General features: G+C 41.9%; 1 protein-coding gene across 1 annotated transcript in view; it reads right to left on the bottom strand.

The window, feature by feature from the left end:
* Window positions 1-21,738, bottom strand: part of reln (reelin) — a 376,824-nt gene that overhangs the window by 20,986 nt on the left and 334,100 nt on the right. Inside the window, exons 47-52 of the mRNA XM_060843157.1 lie at window positions 17,827-17,967; window positions 12,093-12,270; window positions 10,367-10,560; window positions 7,200-7,453; window positions 5,730-5,893; window positions 2,967-3,181 (exon numbers count right to left, since the gene is read on the bottom strand). Coding sequence (XP_060699140.1) covers window positions 2,967-3,181; window positions 5,730-5,893; window positions 7,200-7,453; window positions 10,367-10,560; window positions 12,093-12,270; window positions 17,827-17,967 — 1,146 coding nt within the window. The remainder of the gene's footprint in view (window positions 1-2,966; window positions 3,182-5,729; window positions 5,894-7,199; window positions 7,454-10,366; window positions 10,561-12,092; window positions 12,271-17,826; window positions 17,968-21,738) is intronic.

The following is a 21,738-nucleotide window of genomic DNA, read 5'->3' as shown; positions in this document are numbered from 1 at the left end:
ATTCAAAACTAGAGGGCATAAGTTAAGGTGAGAAGGAAAATATTTGAAAGGGATCTGCAGGGCAACTTTTTCACACAGAGCATTGTGCATATGTGGTATGGGCTGCTAGAGGAGGTGGTAGCAGCAGGTAAAATTACAGCATTTGGAAAACATTTGGGTGGGTGCATGGAATGGAGAGGTTTAAAGGGATGGGGGCCACATGCAAGCAGGTTGAACTGTTTCAGTTTAGGAAACCTGGCCGGCATGGACAAGGTGGGCTGAAGGGCCTGTTTCTGTGCTGTATGTCTATTCTTCTCACTTACATTTGTAAACTTTGATTTCAAACAATGAAGCTGTTCTGTAGGTATGCAAGGTGATTGCCATTTCTCTGCACAAAGGAACTTATAACCAACTGTAGTCTTTAGGTTACATAGATTTGTATGAACTTATTTTCTGATAGCTAAAAGGTAACCAGACAAAAGGAAACAGGACAACAAAATGACTCTCTCTCACATGGAATGCTGGGATTCAATTATGGTCAAAGGAATCAGAACAACAGGATCCTATCCAATCAGCAAAATGAAGGATAATGAAACTGAGTGTTCAACTTCCAATATCAATGTAACCAGTAATCTCCATGACAATAGCCTACTCTTTATGGATAATTCAAGGATTGATCCATATAACTTTCGTTTGACTTTAGACTTTTAAACTCATCTCTTACTTCTAATCCACATGAACGTGTGCTGTTTCAGTGTGATTTGGACAAGTTGAGTGAGTGGGCAAATGCATGGCAGATGAAGTATGATATGGATAAATGTGAAGTTATCCATTTTGGTAGAAAAAAAATAGGAAGGTTGGTTATTGTCTGCATTGCAATAGATTGGGAAAGGGTGAATCAGTGAGAAATATATTCACTGGAGTTTAGAAGAATGAGAGGGGATTTCATAGAAATCCATAAAGTTCTAATAGGACTAGACAGAGTAAACACATAAAGGGTGTTCCCAGTGGCCAGGGAATCCAGAAACAGGCATCACAGTCTTAGGATACGAGGTAACTCATTTAGGACTGAGATGAAGAGAAATTTCTTCACTCAGACGGTATTGAGCTTGTGGATTTCTGTGGTACAGAAAGTGGTGGAGGCCAAAACGTTAAATGTTTTCAAGGAGGAAAATGATATAATTCTTATTGGTAAAGTGATCAAAGGGTATTAGGAGAAAGCAGGAACAGAATATTGTGTTAGGTGATTAGCCAACTTCATACTGAGTGGCCGAGAGAAGGTTGAAGGGACAAATGGCCTTCTCTAGTCCCACTATTCTATGCTTCTATGTGTTAGTATTTATTTTTGCATTCGCGAATCAATATTCTTATTCTTTTCCATTAATTCACAAAAGCCTGGTTAAAGTAGATCCTTAAAAAAAAGTTCATCTGGAAGCAAGGGAACAAGGGAAGGGAATGTTTTTAAATAAGTCATGTTGTGACCTACTGAGAAGGGTGGGTGAATAAGGAAGGGGAGCCAGTTCATTTCTCCTCACCTGGAAGCTCAACAGTTGTGGTATTCCATCTGAAACCATAACAAATTGGAAACCTCACCCAGGGTCTGGTTGTAACAGTAGAGGATCTAATTGCTACACCGTTGATGTGGGGACATGGAAATTTATACTAGGAAAATGTTGACAAGACGCGCAGGTACATGACAGATTTTGAGTTTAGTCTCCTGTGATGCTACACATAGCAGGGACAAAGCCAAATGCAATCTTCAGTACATGCAAAGTGAAAGGTTAGTTTATTAACGGGAAGATAACTGAACTCAAAAGCAGGAGAGGGGAAGGGATGGGGAATACGAGTGGAAGAAGAGGATTAGATAAATTGCACAGCATTAGGCAGAGGACAAGAGGATGGGTGGAGTTAGATTTATTTCTTCTCCTTGACTTATAGTTTACCCAGGAAGGAGGATTGGGAGCTATGCTTCCGTTTTTCATTTCATCAGTTTGTAATTGATATAATGGGCAATGTCCATGGCTCCACAGGGAAGGATGGTGGCATAGTGGTAATTTTATAAGTTAAATGACCCAGGGGTGGGGGTTCAAATCCCTCTGCATCAATTAGTGGAATTTAAGATATATGAACAAAGATCTGAAATTGAAAAGTAGTCTCAGTAATGGTGACCATAAAATAATCAATAATTGCCCTAAAAACCTGTCTGTTTCATTCATATCCCTCAGGGAAGGAAATCTGATATCTGTTGTTCTTACTTAATACAACTCCAAATCTAGTAATTAACTAGTGAGGGCAATTACAAATGAGCAACAGTGATGTTCAAAACCTATGAAGGGATAAAGAAAATAATTTTCACTGAGATTGGGATACATGGACTCTCATGATTGCTGGGTCCAGACTTGAATATGAGCTAAGCAGAGACAGAGACATTCACTTCTCTCCACTGATTAAAGATTTCATGTTTAGAGTGAGATTGTTGATTAGCATTTTGTGGGGTGGGAGAGGGGTCAGTGGTGTAGGCTGAGATGTTGGGTTGATGTGGACCTTGAGCTACCAAAGCTTAAATGTCGCCAGATTATAGTCCAACAGGTTTATTTGAAATCACAAGCTTTCACAGTGCTGCTCCTTTGTCAGGTGAGCAGCACTCTGAAACCTCATGATTATTATCATCATCATCATTATTATTATTACTGGACTATGTCGCACGACATCTGACTTTATCCACCCTAATCCAATACCGGCATCAACATACCAAAGTTTAAATGGAATGGGGCAGGAAGCATTGGACTGTCTGGTCTAAATTTGAATATTTAATAAAAAGAGAAAAGAACAAGTTTGGGAAGAGCTCAAAATTGCAGTCAACACTATAGGTAGTTATCAGGGAAGAAACATATATTTCAAAACTTCAAATTTTCACTCAAATTTGCTCTATGATCAAAAAGAACCAATTAAGCAGCATCACGTCACAACAAAAGCTCTTTACTCACTGGCCCAAGAGATTTTCTGGCAGTGCATAAATGACTCTTTTCCATTCTTTTGCAGGGAAGAACACAGATGGTTGTGTGGTATCACCAGAGCATTGAGGGTCAGCTGGAAGACACTGTGGCACCAGGTAATGCCAGTTAACTCCAAAGTCAGTGGAATACTGAACATGAACTTGATTCTGCACAACCTTTTCTGTAGTTCTGCAGCCCACTGAAATCTGAAAGCAAATAACAAATTGAAGTCAATAAGCAATAATGTTTGATTTTCTTTCTTCCAATTACTGTACTTACCATAAATAAAAAAATGACATTTCAATTTGTTTCTGAAGAGAAGAATTAGTTTTGGGAAAGATCCAGATCATTGGTAGACATTAATTAACTAGCTGTGTAAAAATACTTTCAGGTTTGAGGCATTCATTCCATCTACACATAGCCCCAAGGAATTCCAGAACCATAGTGGGTTATGATGTGGATTGACATCCAGTGTTACAAAGTTTATAGCAGTCCTATGGTCCTTCTGTGATACAAAACAGAAGTTGCTGAAGAAACTCAGCAGGTCTGGCGGCATTGGTACAGAGAAATCAGAGTTAACGTTTTCGGTCCAATGATCTTGCTCAGCATCTTTACAACTACCTTCCAACTGCTCAGAGCCTATCAATGGCTTAGGATTAATGTCCGCTTCACTGGTGAGATTTTTGGAGACAAGTAGCTGCCTGTGTAAATTTAAAGGAACCTAATACCTGATTTTTACAGAGTCCCAAGTTCCTTGTTCCAATGTGTGTCTCAGTTGATACTGTACAATGCATACTCTAGCATTTTGAAACATATATATGTAATAGGAAGCATATGCTCAATGTCATCAAGGAAAGGCACTTCAGTTTCTCATACATTGCAACATTATAGCTGTTTGCAATTTCATGCGTATGAGACACAGGTTCATGATTGTCAACTTTGTTAAGTTGATTGTGTTCAAACCCCATAAAGAATCCAGGATCCAAGCCAGTTTAGAGCAATAAAACAAGAAGGGCCTGCCTTTTTAACCTCTCCTCTTGCCTGAGGCAGAGATACTCAGGTTAAACTACTACCAGAGATTTCTCTTTAATGAAAGAGCAGCCTATGGTCAGGTAAGATCACGGTTACTTTTCTGACCAATCTATCACCTTCAACCAACACCAGCACTAACAAATGATTGAACATTCACCCTATTGGCTAAGTGACAAGTGATTGCTGATATTACCTACAACAACAACACTAACATCGAACAGAATCTTAAAGGGGCCAGAATGATGTGGATTATGGTGAATGTATAAAACATCCAGTGAGGCCTATCTCAATGCTGGGAGTGATTTGCTGCATCGTTTATATATTTGTCAGGAGCCAAAGTGTGTTTGTTGTGAGGTGGTGACGAATTGCCTATTCAGGGGCATTATTGCTTCTTAACAACTTTATTAACAGCACATCTCACCTTATTAATAAGTCGCTCCCTATCTTACCAAATGCACTGAACAAACTAGGTGCCAAGAATTCTCGATATGAAAGTCGGTGAGTATCTGCAGCTTGCTGTTTGCTCCAAAGGACCTCCATTTTGGACAATGGGCACCAACATCTAAGCGACACTCCATGACTAATGACCACAAGTACCTATGAACTTTAGCATTTAACGTGTGCCAGCCTCTAAGAAACCTCATGATACATCTCTGATCCACTCGTAACATATCTCTGCACTTCAACATCATATTATAACCAAACAAATTTTATTTTTACGTGAAATTTGTATTTTTAGAAGCTCTGAAGTTACTGAGTTTGGCTTAAGTCTCTTAGTTAGATTGTTTTTGACCTGCCTTATGCTTCAATGTATCCTTTTCAGCTAGTAAAGAAAAACAATTTAAGGTTTTATTTCAAAATGCTTTACAGTGGTTGCTTTGATGTTTTTGTTAAATTTCTCTAAACCACAACTGCTATTTTTCATTGACTAGTGTTGCTCTTGTGAAATTACACCAATCCTTTTGTTCATATGAAGTTTTTCCAGAGAAAATAAATAGCTCAAAACCACAAAGACATTATTGCAGCAAGAAAGAGCACTAGTTGTTTGCAAATAAAGATGAGACACATAACTACATCAATGTTCCTTTAAACGTTGTGCTGTACGCACTGTTTCCAGCTGTAAAACAAATAAATAAATCACAACTGGTCCAATGTAATATTGTAACCTAAACATCAATATTGATTTGTCTGTCTGTCTTGATGCACGACCTGTTAACAATTGTATGTTCGTTTTGAAACAACTTTCATTATTTTTGTAAAGAGAATGAAAACCTAAATTCTGGAAATCTGAAATATGAAGAAGATGCCAACAGTGCTTTCCAAGTTTGTCAACTTCTGAATGAGGAATGGAAGTTAATAATGGTCATGAGGCTGTCTAAAATCCACCTGTAATGCTAACTTGTCTCGCTGTCAGGCATTGACTGACCCATTAGATTTGTAACACTTTTGTTTTAGTCCAGAATGTCCTGTCTACTGAAGGAGTACCGCAAAATGCTGGCAATTCAGTCCTCCCTTAGCACAGCACTGATGTGTCATCTGGAATTAGATCAATTGCAGCTGTTCCTTCAAACTTCCTTGGGTTTCTGAACGCCCTTACGTCTTTGCTCTTCTACCTTTTCGAAAGTTTCAAGATTTAGTACATGCATATTTCTTTCTATGCATATAAAACATTGAGATATTGTATTTTTTTTTTACTTTGTAAGATGGAATGGAAGGCTTTACCTTGAACTGCACAATCCAGTGCTCACTAGGTGTAAGGTCATGTGTTGTTGCATCAACTTCCCGACCATCATGACTGCCACAGAGCATCACTCCATCAGGGGAATCACAGAATCTTTCCACAGAGCATTCATCATGGAACATCCAGTACTTGTTTAGTTTATAAGCTGCAGGCATGTTCACAGTTTCCATCAGTTTTCCAGATAAATGCACATAATAGCAAAATATCACTAGTTGCTAGCATTAAACATTTTGCACAGAAATCCAACCTGTTATCTCCCAATAATAAATCAGGTTGCCATCACAGCTCAAATATCAAGTAATACAATTTTAAACTAATGCATATATGGGTTCTACAAGGTTAAATCTCATCTTATCTACTAACGGGAGAATGCTAATGATATCATCCAATATTTTGGTTTAGTTGGACCTACACCAACTTTACATCATGATAGTCAAGATAAGACAGATTTGAAGATGCCAAATATTTGGCTGTTATTCAGATGCTAGTGATATTGGGTCTCACACCTGTAATGAAAAACATAATTACTGAAAAGCCTCGAAACTGGGAAAGGTGTGTAAATGGAAATTTGTCTCGGGATTCCAAGAGGAGGCATGTGTCTAGGATTCAAGATTCTAGTTAGGACTTATTTGTGGATCACTTAGGAGATCCTGTGGTGTAGTGGGAAGCATCCTTGTCTCTGAACCAGAAGCTTGATGATGAAGGAAGGTGCATTGATGTGGCCAAACAGGTTGACTATTAATCTGCAAATCCGCCCTGCACACAGCAGTGGCAGGTGGTAAGAGAGAGAGCGAGACCTAGTCAGTCATATGATAGAAGGAAAATGGGAGCCTCTACCACCTTCATCCATAGCTCCAGACCATAAAATACATGCGAACATGCCACAGTAACTCAGACTATGAGTGAACAATAACACCAAACAAACAGCTGTTGCACCATAGAATTGCTATTAGAAACGCACATCTGGGTTTCAGGGCTAGAATTAGGAGATTGTTTCTAGGTCACAGGACTGCAGTTAGCTTCAGTTTTGAAATTATAAACAGAACCTTGTGAAATTAGGTTTCTGCATTAGGGGAAAAAAAGCTGTTTTCTAATTTTTTCTACATGAATTAGTACTTTACCAAGCATGGAGTTAGAGAGAATCTGTAAAATGTAATAGTCAGGTTGCACTCCTATTGCAATTTTAATACAAAATCCTGATTGACATTAGACAGCTGTGAAGAACAGATAACTTAAGTCTTCAACTAAACGGTCTTTGTTTTAATGTATTTTTGGCTCCTCTTGAACATGATTGTATTGATTTTGGACTAAAAACAGACTTCTGTTCCTAAATAGAACATTCTGATATTCATACAGTCATATGTGGAGCTTCTAATGAAGTAGTGGACTCTAAGAGCAGTCTGAATTTTTTTTGCATCTTAATGTCTATTAATGAATGGACTATCATTTACCTTTTGGTCTTTCTTGAAATAGGTCAAAGATGATCCTACCAACAGGTCCACTGTCAGCAGGACTCCGGTCATGTGGTGGGATAGGGGTACTGCTGAATGTATCGAGCATGAAGGTTCTCTCACCAGCCGTCCCAGATATCAATACATTGTCAATAGCCCAGTCACCTTGTTCATGGCCATCATGGGTAGGCTGCCACCAACGGAAACGAGTGCCTACCACTTTGGCCTCAGCTGGTAGAAGAATGCTCACAAAGCTATAATTGAATCACAGGTAGATTAAAAATATTACATTCTGATCTTTTTCAAAGTCATACTGCCGACACTTCTAAGTAAGAATCATGATATTTATGGACAAAGTGAGGTCTGCAGATGCAGGAGATCAGAGCTGAAAATGTGTTGCTGGAAAAGCGCAGGTCAGGCAGCCCTGATGAAGGGCTTATGCCCGAAACATCGAATTTCCTGTTCCTTGGATGCTGCCTGACCTGCTGCACTTCTCCAGCAACACATTTTCAGCTCATGATATTTATGAACAAGCAATTGTAGGTAAATTTGGTTAAATTATTACCTCATCCAAACCTGCTGTTAAAGAGAGTTTATTTCCTCTTTTCCAACTTAACAATTTTTCTCTCAATAATTATTCCTTGAGAATGCCCTGAGCAACAACTCCTGATCTCACCAGGGACAAATAAAGGCCAATGAAAAAGAACCTAGTTATTCCCTTACAGAAAAGAAAGCAAAGAAGTTTGAAAGGGTTAATGATAGGTATATTTTCCCTAGGATGAGGGATTTCAAGATTAGGGGGCATATTTTTAAGGAGAGAGATTTAAAAAAGACATGAGGGGCAAATCTTTTACATGGAGGGTGGTTCTAATGTGGAATGAACTTCCTGAGGAAATGGTGGTTACGGGCACAGTTACAACATTTAAAGGGACATAGGTAAGTACGCGAAAAGTCAAGGTTGGAGGGATATGGGCCACAAGCAGGCAGGTGGGACTAGTTTAGTTTGGGATTATGGTTTGGCAAGGACTGGTTGCACAGACCGTGTTTCCGTGCTGTATGATTGTGAATTTATGAAAGGCTAACATCATCAGTTTTCTTCTCTCACACACAAAACGATCAGTTTAATTGAGATGGTAGAAAAGCTCTGAGATTTCAGAGCAAACTATATCCGAAACAAAGGGTAAACATTTTCATTTCTCCAATTCATTAAATAAAGCTACAAATTTGCAGCACCAGTTAATGAAGGTGTCCTGTAAAAGCTGCTGTGCAAAGGTTTGTGCATCTTGCAAACTGCATTCCAATTTTTATTATTCACTAATCAGAAGTGGGTGCCTTTGGCCAGGCCAGCATTACTCACCCTTAACTACTCTTAGGAATATGGTGCAGAATTGCCTTCTTGAACCACTGCAGACCATGTGCTGTAGGATCACTGACAGTGCTCTTGGAAGGGAGTTCTAGGATTTTGACTCAGCCATAGTGAAGGAATGATGATATAGCTCGCAGTCAAGATAGTGCATGATTTGGAGGGGAACTTGCAGGTAGCAATGATCCCATGCGTCAGTTATTCTTGCACTTCTACATAGTGTAAGTCATGGATCTGGCAGGTGCTGTCTAAGGAGCCTCAGTGAATTGCTGCATCTTCTAGATGGGAGAAAATACTGCCAATGTGCATCAGTTGTGGAGTGAATGAATGAATGAAGGTGGTGGTCAGGTGCCACTGAAGGGGATGCTGTGTCCTGGATGGTGTTGAGCTTTTTGATGGTTGTTGAAGTTGCACCTAACCAGACAGTTTTTACCACACTCCTGACTTGTGCTTTGTGGATATTGAGGTAAAAACAATGACTGCAGATGGTGGAAACCAGATTCTGGATCAGTGGTGCTGGGAGAGCACAGCAGTTCAGGCAGCATCCAACAAGTAGCGAAATCGATGTTTCGGGCAAAAGCCCTTCATCAGGAATAAAGGCAGTGAGCCTGAAGCATGGAGAGATAAGCTGGAGGAGGGTGGGGGTGGGGAGAGTGTAGCATAGAGTACAATGGGTGAGTGGGGTAGAAGATGAAGGTGATAGGTCAGGGAGGAGAGGGTGGAGTGGATAGGTGGAAAAGGAGCTAGGCAGGTCGGACAAGTCATGGGGACAATGCTGAACTGGAAGTTTGGAACTAGGAGGAGGTGGGGGAAGGGGAAATGAGGAAGCTATTGAAGTCCACATTGATGCCCTGGGGTTGAAGTGTTCCGAGGCGGAAGATGAGGCATTCTTCCTCCAGGCGTCTGGTGGTGAGGGAGCGGCGGTGAAGGAGGCCCAGGACCTCCATGTCCTCGGCAAAGTGGGAGGGGCAGTTGAAATGTTGAGCCACGGGGCGATGTGGTTGATTGGTGCGGGTGTCTCAGAGATGTTCCCTAAAGCACTCTGCTAGAAGGCGCCCAGTCTCCCCAATGTAGAGGAGACCACATCGGGAGCAACGGATACAATAAGTGATATTAGTGGATGTGCAGGTAAAACTTTGATGGATGTGGAAGGCTCCTTTAGGGCCTTGGATATTGGATAAGCTTTGGGAGTCAATAGGTGAGTGACAGATTAATATATGGAAAATCTTTTTTTTAAACTTAATGCATCATTAGGATTTGGAATGCATTGTTGAATTAAATTAATAAAGCAAATTCAATTGTAGCCTCCTGATGGAATCTGAATAAATATATAAAGCAGAAAAAAGTTGCAAGGATATAGGAAAACAGCAGGGGACGAGTGGTTAACTTGATTAGTCTTTGGAAGACCGATCAAGTCTTAATCAGCAAATGCTGTGATTATTGGCTGAAAAAGTCTTACACTGAGAAGTTACTAATCTTATGAAAAAGTGAAAACAAAGGACCTTTAAATGTGAACTAAGGCTAATTTCATTGTCATTGCTTGCTCCAAAACACTGAAATTGGAGCATTAAACAGCTGTGAAGGTCCAAAAAATTTCAAATTGCACCAAAGTGAGACTGCCTTCTCTGGAGGGTCCACCCAAATAACTCTAGTATCAGACGAGGCCTCACTTCCAGACTCTGGTTGTATTTATACAGCAGGTTTTGCAAAGCAGTTAAAAGTATGCATGCAGCCTCTATCCTTGTTGTTACTTTACAAACAACCAGCAATTCCTTGGAAGTTCATGTAGTACATGAGCACTCACGAAGGCTTGTTGTATTGATCGAAGAAGATTTCCAACAAGATGTTCCATGTGATGCCTCCATTAACAGAATAATCCAGGAAGACTCCCTGATTACGGTTATTTGGAGGAACAAGGCAGCCATACATGAAGTAGAATTGGATAAACTCAGCATCTTCGAGGTCCAGATCCACTGTCACCAGCTGACGACTACAACCCTAAAACAAATAAATCCTTAAATGAGAAGCTGACTGTGCTGTTGTTTCAGGCACTTTGAGCTGCTAGTTTGTATATCAGCTTAGTTAATCTTTAAGACTTAATGAAAAACAAGATGATTTCTATGATTCTGTATAAGTTAGTAGGAGAGACTGAATGCAAAGATTAACTTTACAGCATTCTCATCTTTTGAGAACATAGGATAATTTTTAGGCTTCAGCTTGTCCTTTTGAGAATATTTATTATCCAGAGGTATTTAGTATTGTCCTGTATTGGGTTTCTCTTTGAAACAATGGTCTTTTAAGAGTTTGGTAATGTAACATATTCATATTTGAGAAAACTGGGATTTTTAGAGTTTGAAGTATTTGACATTGTGTCTTGTCCTGATCAAAGTATTGAAACATCTATTTTAACTTTTGTTTTCCAAGGAAAGGATTCAACCTTGTAGAGGTAAACAAATCAACCTCAAGATCAACTGAGTGAGATGCTGGTAAAATTATCTTTCCTTGCCAGACTCGTAATTTCCCAAGTTTCTAACTCTGCCTTCCTACCTTTGTTAATAGTATCATTGGCTATGTTGTTGACATTGCTGATGTACTGATAAAATGGTGTTATACAAAGGCACAGCACAAACATATCAAAAAATAAATTATGAAGAAAAGCCTACCATCTGTGCTTTATTGTTAGGGGATCTCATGATTTAACTACTGAGTTGGAACATGTGATAATTACATTTGCATATTACATAGTATTAACAGTAACCTGTACAATGCAGGTCAGAGGGTATTATAATGGTGCAGAGAATTCCTTAATTACATGAGCTGAATACCAAACTGCATTCAATCTTCTTCATTAGGGATCAAATAGGAAGTGAGGTACAAATTTCCCAGTGATACACAACATTTTGATTTATTTTAATTCTGAAAACTGTTTGCTTAAGCCAATTTTGATTTTATTTCACTGCTTGAGATACAACCTTAGGACAATAATTAAAATGCAATTTCACAAAGGAAAGGAAGCCAAATGTCAGGAAGTTAAATTCAGACCTCAGCCAATCCAGGATGCATCCTTGTATATGACACAGAATGAATAGTTATTCAAATGGTCCTGCTACAAATGTAAACTTTTAGAGTATAATTTCTCCATTCATCTGAGGCATATCTAAGCCTTGCAAGTTCTGAATTTGTCCCAATGTTTAAAGTACTCTTTTTGTAGGGAGCATGATCTCTATGATCAGTGGAGAACGAAGAAGAATGGGAATTTTGCTAGATTTTTGTTTCCATTCTCTATCCCAATGGGACAAAAGTCAACTAAAAGGCTGGCACTAAGTACTTCAGCACTAAGCAGTGCTGGTACATTGTAGATGAGAAATGATATAAGCTTAATGTTGCAAGTAGTGCTGTATAATTTGGACTCCAGTAAAATCAGCTTTCTTTAGTGAATAAAACTGAAGCACATTTCTCAGTTCACATATCTACTAACACAAAATGTTAACATCCTGACATCATGAGCTTGATAACAACATTGTACTTACTCCACTGAAGTGAAGAGCCATTCCAGAGGCCACTGCTCCACAGACAGTGCTGAGTTTGCCTCCATTTACCACCAGCCAATTGTTGCTGGAGGGGGATCTGTTGAAATTGTCTTTTAGCTGTCGAGGAAGACTGGTCTTTGGTTCATCACAGTAGACCCCACTCCAGTCCTCATCACAGCTGAGTACAAGAGAAAGCCATTAGTTAGAGCAATATTGTGAAGACAAAAAGAGGCTATGCACTAAGAAATATAGTCTAAAAGAAGTTGCACAAAAAGAAATGGGCTTTATTTTCCCATTTGTTGTTAAAATGGCGGTGAGTGAGTTTCATGATCTGCCTTCGACAGAGGTATATTTTCTCACATGATCTTCTACTTTTCACCTAATTAATGTAACTGATCTATTGTGCACCTTTCTCAGGGAACCAAGTGAGTGAGTCTGAAGTGATCGATACAGCCAGGACCTGCTCGGGTATCCCAATTAAAGCCCAGCTCCACACCACTTCAGATGCTGCAAGCCAGGGACTGCCTCTCAAATTGCAGGCTGGATGCTGAAAACGTCTCAGAGGGAATAAAATCTAATTCCATTTTTCCAGAACAGGGATTTAGAGATGTTGTTGGATAGAGAGTGTGTGAAGGGCAGTCTTTTTCCCTATTGATCATCAGCAGGCAGTCAGACTAGACAGAAATTACAGCATGGATCAGTGTTGTTTGCCACATCAAAAGGGATGCCCATCAATGACACAAAAAGGTTATTGATCTTCTGCACTTGGCAGTGCTACCATCTGCTACCTCACACTCAGGGTCAGCACTCTCACTCTGCCACTGTATAGGCATCTGACCAAGACTCATAGACTTGAATTCTCAGTATCACATCCATATGACCGTTCAGGGCCCACACTGTTGGGAGAAAGTGACATCACCTGCTGAGAACCAAACCAAAACTCCGACCGTGTCGCTCGTGATGTCACTTCCGCCCTGCTGACACAGCTATAAGCCCCACTTCTGCACCCTTTGTGAGTGTCACTTCCATTGGTGATGTCACTCCTGATGCGATAATCATGTCCACTCAATCAGTTGTCTTCCCCCCCAACTCCAGCTCCACTCTCACTCCAGGCCCAAGCTCCCATCCCTGCCGTGTGTTCACCATTTCCCCCACACCTTCCCCTCACTGAGGGCGAACATTTAGTCCTCAGCATAGGCCTCACCTTTACCTTTCTATGCTCCCAGATTAATGAGTTTGTCACACGCTGCGACCTCGAATGTTTCTTCCGCTGCCTCCACTTCCAAGCCCACGTTTTCAACCAGGACACCAACCCACCCACTGAGGACCCCTTCTCGCGCTTCCAAAACACCCCATCCACCTGGACACGCCATGTCGGCCTGTTACCCGCCCTTGATCTCTTCATTTCAATCTGTCGCCGTGATATCGACCACCTCAACCTGTCCACCCACCCTCACCCACTCCAACCTCCCAACGCACACCCCTCCACTCTCTCCGCTCCAACCCCAAGCTCACCATCAAACCAGCAGACAAGGGGGTGCAGTAGTTGTTTGGCGCACCAACCTCTACACCACTGAAGCCAGGTGCCAATTTGCAGACACCTCCTCCTACTGGCCCCTTGATCACGACCCTACCTCCCATCATCAAACCATCATCTCGCAGACCATGCATAACTCATCACCTCCAGGGATCTCCCCTCTACAACCTCCAACCTCATTGTCCATGAACCCCGCAGCGTCCAATTCTACCTCCTACCAAAGATTCACAAACCTGACTACCCCGGTCAACCCATTGTCTTAGCCTGCACCTGTCCAACTGAACACATCCCTTCCTACCTCAACACCGTCCTGTCCCCCTTAGTCCAGGAACTCCCCACCTACGTTTGTGACACCACCCATGCCCTTCACCTCGTCCAAGATTTTTGTTTCCCCAGCCCCCAATGCCTCACCTTCACCATGGACATCCAGTTCCTGTACACATTGATCTGCCATGATGGAGGTCTTCAAGCCCTCTGTTTCTTCCTCTCATGCCATCCCAACCAGTACTCTTCCACCAACACCCTCATCCGCCTGGCTGAACTGGTCCTCACCCTGAACAATTTCTCCTTCCAATCCTCCCATTTCCTTCAAACCAAAGGGGTAGCCATGGGCACCCATATGGGCCTCAGCTATGCCTGCCTGTTTGTCGAATATGTGGAATAGTCCATCTTCTGTAGTTACACTGGCACCACACCCCACCTGTTCCTCTGCTACACTGATGACTGTATCGGCACTGCCTCGTGCTCCCACGAGGAGGTTGAACAGTTCATCAACTTTACCAATAGCTTCTACCCTGACCTCAAATTCACCTGGACCATCTCAGACACCTCCTTTCCCTTCCTGGACCTCTCCATCACCGTGTCCGGCGACTGAGTAACCACAGACATTTACTACAAGCCCACCGTCTCCCAAAGCTTACCTAGACTACACCTCCTTCATCCTGTCTCCTGTAAAAATGCCATCCCTTATTCCCAATTCCTCCGCCTCTGCTGCATCTGTTCCCAGGATGACCAATTCTACCTCAGAAAGTCCCAGATGGCCTCCTTCTTCCATGATCACAACTTCCCTCCCCACATGGTTGACGATGCCCTTCAGTGCATCTCCTCCACTTCACACACCACCGCCCTTGAACCCCACCCCTCCCAACAAAACAAGGACAGAACCCTCTGGTCCTCACCTACCACCCTACCAACCCCCACATACATCGCATCATCCTCTGCCACTTCCGCCACCTCCAAATGGACCACTACCAAAGATATATTTCTCTCCCTATCAGTGTTCCAGACAGACCATTCCCTCTGCGACTCCCTCGTCAAGTCCACGCCACCCCACCAACCCACACCCCACTCCGGGCACCTTTCCCTGCCACCGCAGGAAGAGCAAAACCTGTGCCCACACCACTCCCCTCACATCCGTCCAAGGCCCCAAGGGATCCTTCCACATCCAACAGAAATTTACCTGTACTTCTACCACTGTCATCCACTGCATCCGCTGCACCGGGTGTGGTCTCCTCTACATCAGGGTGACAGGACGCCTTCTTGCAGATCATTTCAGAGAACATCTCTGGGACACCTGCACCCACCAACCCCACTGCCCTATGGCTGAACACTTCAACTCCCCTTCCCACTCATCAAAGACACACGGGTCCTGGGCATCCTCTACTGCCAAAACATTACCACCCGAAGCCTAGAGGAAAAACACCTCATGTTCTGCCTTGGGACCCTGCAACCACACAGGGTGAATGTGGATTTCAACAGCTTCCTCATTCCCCTTCCCCATGCCCCCCCCCCTCCCCCACCCCCCCACATTATCCCAGTCCCAAGCCTCCAACTCAGCATCACCCTCTGGACCTGTCCATCACTCCCCCATCACCTTCTCCCCAACCTTCATCCACCTATCACTTTCTCAGCTTCCCACCCCTTCCCCTCCCAGTTATCTCTCAGCCCTGGCCCACAAGCCTCATTCCTGAAGAAGGGCTTATGCCCGAAACGTCGAATCTCCTGTTCCCTGGATGCTGCCTGACCTGCTGCGCTTTTTCCACAACACATTTTCAGCTCTTACTCCAAACATAAACAATCTAACAAACAAGAATGAAGACAGATTAAAGATAAAGCTTCAAGATGTAGTTGGGTTACTGATATCAATAAGTTGGTTCTGGCAGCAAATCATCATTAATTTTGCCACTGACTAGATGTCCTTTTCCAATCACCTTGCCTTCTCTCCTATTCCTTTCAGTTTTGATGGTATGTGCACCATCACCCATCACCTAGGTTCCTTAATGGTAGAAAAATGAATAAGCAAGTATGTAAGTGAACATAGAATCAGTGGCAGCGTGTGTAAAAGCAGAGAGGATACGTTGGGACACAATAATAAAAAATTCTTTGATTCTACTTTTTTCCTGCTTCCCCCAAAATATTGGGCCAGGTTTTGAGGATAGGCAGTCTCACACAGGTTGCCACTCTGCCCCTTCTTTATTATGAACTTTTATAGATGGCCAACGCTGCTTTTATAGAGTGATTTTGCTTCCAGTAGGGTCTTTTACTTGCCTGCTTTATCTTCTGTAACATAAGATATTGGGTGTGGATATTGTGATATTGAAGAATCTAACAGAGTCAATAAAGTGTGACGCTGGAAAAAGCACAACAGGTCAGGTAGCATCTGAGGAGTAAGAGAGTCAACATTTTGGGCTTAACCCTTCGTGTTTACCCACCTATTGCCATCCCAACTACCTTTCCCCTACCCCCAAAACCCCCATTTATTTCTCAGCCCCCTTCCCGCTCCCCAGTCCTGATGAAAGGTTAAGCCTGAAACATCGACCCTCTTTCTCCTCAGATGCTGCCTGACCTGCTGTGCTTTTTCCATCACCACACTTTATTGACTCTGACTTCTCCAGCAACTGCAGTCCTCACTATGACTAAGAATCTAACAGATACAGCCAGCTGAAAATACAGTGTAACAACATTTAAAAATTGATACACTACTTTAAGGCGGCTTACTTGTGTCCAAACATTGTCAGTTCTGCCATTCCCTTTTTTCAAATAGGTGTGAAAATTTTTAATTTTGCGTTGTCATCCCTGCTTATTTGATGTGAGCACCACCTACAGGTAGTAATCTACTACTACAAGTCAGTGATTCTTAAACTACAAACCTACAATTCTTAAAGTACCAGGTTTAAAGGGAGCAAGCCTAATCGAATAGCAATTCCAAAGGGACCAAGGACGTTACATTTATGGAAATTAGTGTCTGTGCAAGCATTGGTATTATGATATTAATTTACAATCGAATAGCGTATTTTTGTAACAAATAATGTTTCAAGTGATCCCAGGGTAAGATGCAGTAGGAGATCTCTCTACCCTCAGGTCATACGATTATAAGGTACAGGAACAGAATTAGGCCCATCAAGTCTGCTCCATCATGGCCGATATGCTTCTCAACCCCATTCTCCTGCCTTATCCCATAACCCCTGATTCCTGTACCAATCAAGAACCTATATATCTCTGTCGTAAATATACTCAATGACTTGGCCATCAGAGCCTTCAGCGGCAGTGAATTCCACAGATGAACCACCCTGTGATACAGTGATGATATTATGAACATGTGTCTTAAGAGATGTACTGGCAGACTGACTGTGAGACATAAGACTCGCCACATTGATACTACCACTGGCCAGTTGGAAAAAAATAAAAAGCACAACTTAGTAAATGAACTAAAATGAAAATCATGAATTCAAAATATTTGGCAAAGTTACCTCAATTATCATTAAGAAGAAATCAAAGGCCATACTGAAATCCAAGTAACCAAAACCAGAACCTTACTCCATTCTCTCAGGTTTTCTGTCTGATTTCTTTCAGGATATTCAGAAACATCTTAGCTGTCCTCTGAGATTAATTTTACTTTAAGGTTGCATGGCAACCATACTTCTAGGCTACTACTCTAGATGACAGATTTGGTTAATGATTCATCTCAAATCTTATCTTGTCATAGTTACAGGATATAAGTTGCCTTTAGCCTTCACCTTACTGAGTTCTCCTAGCTCATGGCCTTAACGAATTAAAGTTTATTTGGGTTATGCTGCTAGTTACATGCTGCACATATTTGAGGAGCCAGTGGTGTTAGTGTTGCAATAGAGCAATGTGAAAACAGCTCCAGGGTACTATTTTCAATAAGTTAGAAATACAACAAGATCCTTCACTTACATGCAGGAACCATGTGAGCATCTTCCATGGCCAGTGCACATGTCCACACAGCCATCCCCGATGTAAAGATGATCTATGGCCCATGTTTGCTGCTTCTCAAAGGGTGCTGGCTGATGCCATCGGAAACGGGTGGCCTGTGACCTTTTGGATACAAATTGAGTGCAGAGTTAAACACAAATATTGTCACAAGTTTACAAAATATATTGTAAAACCTCTCAGCTGATGCTGCTACAAATATGGGATGCATCTCCATACTCTGTCAGCTTTGGGACTTTTATTGGACCAGGATATTTGTTGGACCCTGGGAGGTCAAATAGATTCAATGTAGAAATGTTGAAGAAGTAAAGAATCCACCTTGACTTGTATCAATCACATGCCTAATGGATGGATGACTTTCCAATTGGACACCAAAATTAGGATTTAGATATCCAAATTGGATAAAGTGAATCAAAACGTTACTTAAATAAAGAATGGAGTGGAACCACTCGAGGGAAAACTGGAATTACTGTGGATGCCAGACTGTCGAGGTTGCTGTCAAGTGTTGGATTAGGGTGTACAACTGTACGGAATAACAGATGCCAGCTCTACTACCACTGAGGAGCTGAAGACAGGCAGACAATCCACATGCCAAACTTGAAAGACAAGTTGTACATGAGAACTACCAGCCTCAGTTTCCCACCATAATACAATAGAAAATTGGTCTCTAATTACTAGTATTCGGTGACATCTCTATGCTGCTTTCAGTCATAAGCCCACTTTGCTACTCCTTGTAACTGTACATGTTCCTTTTATTGTAACAAAAATACAACCTGAGAACATATCGCTACCCTTGTGTGGGGTGGGGTAGAGAATGTAAATTATTTGAGATTGCATTGATGGAATTCTATATTCAAGCACTGAGTGACTCACAGCATTCTATTTTCAAGTACTTGTGAAGATATATCTAAAGAAATTCTCAATTCATGTAATAAATTGCTGTGAAACATTGCCCTTATTAATGAACTTGATAAAGGTATTGAGGAAATTTGCATAATATATTCCACAAAATAGAAGGGTTTGATAAAAACAACTTTAGCTGTTTTGAAATACATGATATTAAATCCTCTAAAAATGAAAGATACAGTTGCATCTCATATATATTTTGTACAATAGGCTTCTACAATGCTGCAAAGAAATGTTAATTAGGGGGACCTAGCAGAGGAAGGGAGGAGATTCCTCATTTCCCCTCCCCTGACCTTCCAGCTCAGCACCGCCCTCATGACCTGTCCCACCTGCCAATCTTCCTTCCCACCCAACTGCTCCACCCTGCCCTCTGACCTATTACCTCCATCCCCACCCCCATTCACCTATTGGACTCTTTGCTACCTTCTCCCCAGCTCCCCCCCCCTCCGGCCCACCCCCACTTATCTCACCATCCTGAAGGCTCCCTGCCTCCATTCCTGATGAAGGGCTTTTGCCCAAACGTCGATTTACCTGCTCCTCGGATGCTGACTGACCTGCTGTGCTTTTTCAGCACCACTCTGATCTAGAATCTGGTTTCCAACATCTGCAGTCCTCACCTTTGCCCAGAGGAAGGGAGGTCCAGAGGCAGGAAGTTTATATAGGTCAGGAGTGCACCTGTTTGTCAATGAAGAAATATTTCTCCTAACTTACCAAAACAAGTGTTGCTGGTTTCCTGATAGGTTTACCTAGTGCTTAGTATGGTTCCCTCTGTAGTCCACCAGGATAGAATTTTCACAGGGGGTTTATAAAGAGTGCAGTCAATGCTCACATTAATTTAAACAGTTAAACGGAACTTTTAAAACATGAATTCTTAAAGGGCATGAAGACTAGGTTTGTGGAAGTTTATTGCAGTCCCTAATTGTTCTTGAGGAGATAGAAGCTACTAAAGGAAACCCATTGGGGTGTTTACGTTTGGAGTTACATAGGAGCATAGAATTTAGGAACAGGATTAGGCCATTCAGTAAGATCATGCCTCATCTGGTTGTGGTCTCAAACACACTGCCCGGTCTGCATTCCTTAACCCCCAAAGGTCATGGGCGGCACTGTGGCTCAGTGGTTAGCACTGCTGCCTCACAGCACCAGGGTCCTAGGTTCGATTCCAGCCTTGGTGACTGTGTGTGGAGTTTGCACATTCTCCCTGTGTCTGTGTGGGTTTCCTCTAGGTGCTCCGGTTTCTTCCCACAGTCCAAAGATGTGCAGGCCAGGTGAATTGGCCATGCTAAATTACCCATAGTGTTAGGTGCATTAGTCAGAGGGGAATGGGATTGGGTGGGTTACTCTTCGGAGGGTCGGTGTGGACTTGTTGGGCCGAAGGGCCTGTTTCCGCACTGTAGGTAATCTAATCTAATCTATCAAAAGTCTATCTAACTCTACTTTGAACAATGACATGGATGTTGCTTATGAACACTAAGCATGGTCACTTTTGGGCTTAATGCACTGCTTAACAATGTTCAAAATACATGAGAGTAGTGGGCAGATCTACCTCAAAAGTCCAAAAATTGTCTAGGAAAATTCAATCCCAGGGGCAACCAGAGAGAAGTTACCCACATATCTGCAATAGTCAAAATCTGTGAGTAGTTGTTCATCCAAACAGAAGCCAGTCCTCTCTCGTGCTGTCAAATTGAGCTCATCAGCAGTAAATGTGGAAGAGAATCAGCCTGTGATTGGAAATGCAGTAAGAAGGTGAGTAGTGGTTGAGCAAGATTACTGAGGTTGGGAAAAACAAGGCCAGACTTAGTAGGAACTCCAAGACCTAAGCGAAAGTGAGGATTGCAGATACTGGAGATTAGAGTCATCAACTAGTCACTCCTGATGAAGGGCTTTTGCCCGAAACGTTGACTCTCTTCCTCCTTGGATGCTGCCTGCCCTGCTGTGCTTTTCCAGCACCACACTCTTGACTCCAAGGCCTAAGGTGGCAGAGCTGGAGAACAAGTAGAGGCAAGGCTTGTGAAGCTAAGGAGTGGGGCTGGGTGGAAGGTATGTCTGTAAAGGGAGACAGATGAGCACCTATGGGGTAGGAGGAGGTCAGCAAAGAGGAGAGAGCAGTTTTGAACCCTACAACAAAGGCATAGTGTATTGTATGAACATTACTATTATAATAAACACTGTCCATTGGATAATTAATACTGAACAGTTTCATTTCTTAAAGCCTTAAATTAAGTGTAATCATGTCTCAAACATCTCATATACTGTGAATTACTTGAAGTGCAGTGGCTGTGTTTGAGAGAAACACATAATTGCTTAGATTTAACCTCCAAACTGTAGAAATTGAGGTTCTAGCTGTCGCATTTTGCCTACAGGTCCTGATGAAGGGCTTATGCCCGAAATGTCAATTTTCCTGCTACTCGGATGCTACCTGACCTGCTGTGCCTTTCCAGCACCACACTCTTGACTCTAATCTCCAGCATCTGCAGTTCTCACTTTTGTCGACAGGTTTGTATCAGCTTTTTAAAAAATAAATGTTTGGTAACTTTATACCCAATACCTCATGAAGATAATACAAAACTAAAAAGAATTATGAGTAATGAGGAGGAAGTAGAGGCTTCAAGGCAACTTTTACAAATTGAATGAATGAATATGGCAGATGAAGAATCACACGAATAATTGCAAAGCTGTCCATATTGGTAGGAAAAGCAGAACATAAAATCAGAAAAGCAGAGTATTATTCAAATGGTGTTGGATTGGGAAAGAGATCTAGTCGCTCCTCTGTACCAGTCACTGAAAGCAATCACACAGATGCAGTAAACCGAGAGAAAATGGCACGTTGGTCTTTATTGGAAGAGGATTTGAGTACAGGAGTGAGGAAATCTTACTACAGCTATGAGATCACACTTGAAGTAGTGATACTACTAAAGATGACTATATCACCCGATAAAGGACTTAGTTAAAATAAAGTAGCCCTCAAGAAAA

This window comes from Hemiscyllium ocellatum, chromosome 23, assembly GCF_020745735.1.
Source record: "Hemiscyllium ocellatum isolate sHemOce1 chromosome 23, sHemOce1.pat.X.cur, whole genome shotgun sequence".
Taxonomy (NCBI): Eukaryota; Metazoa; Chordata; class Chondrichthyes; order Orectolobiformes; family Hemiscylliidae; genus Hemiscyllium; species Hemiscyllium ocellatum.
Note: the sequence above shows the minus strand (reverse complement) of the source record. Positions and strands in the feature narration are given on the sequence as shown.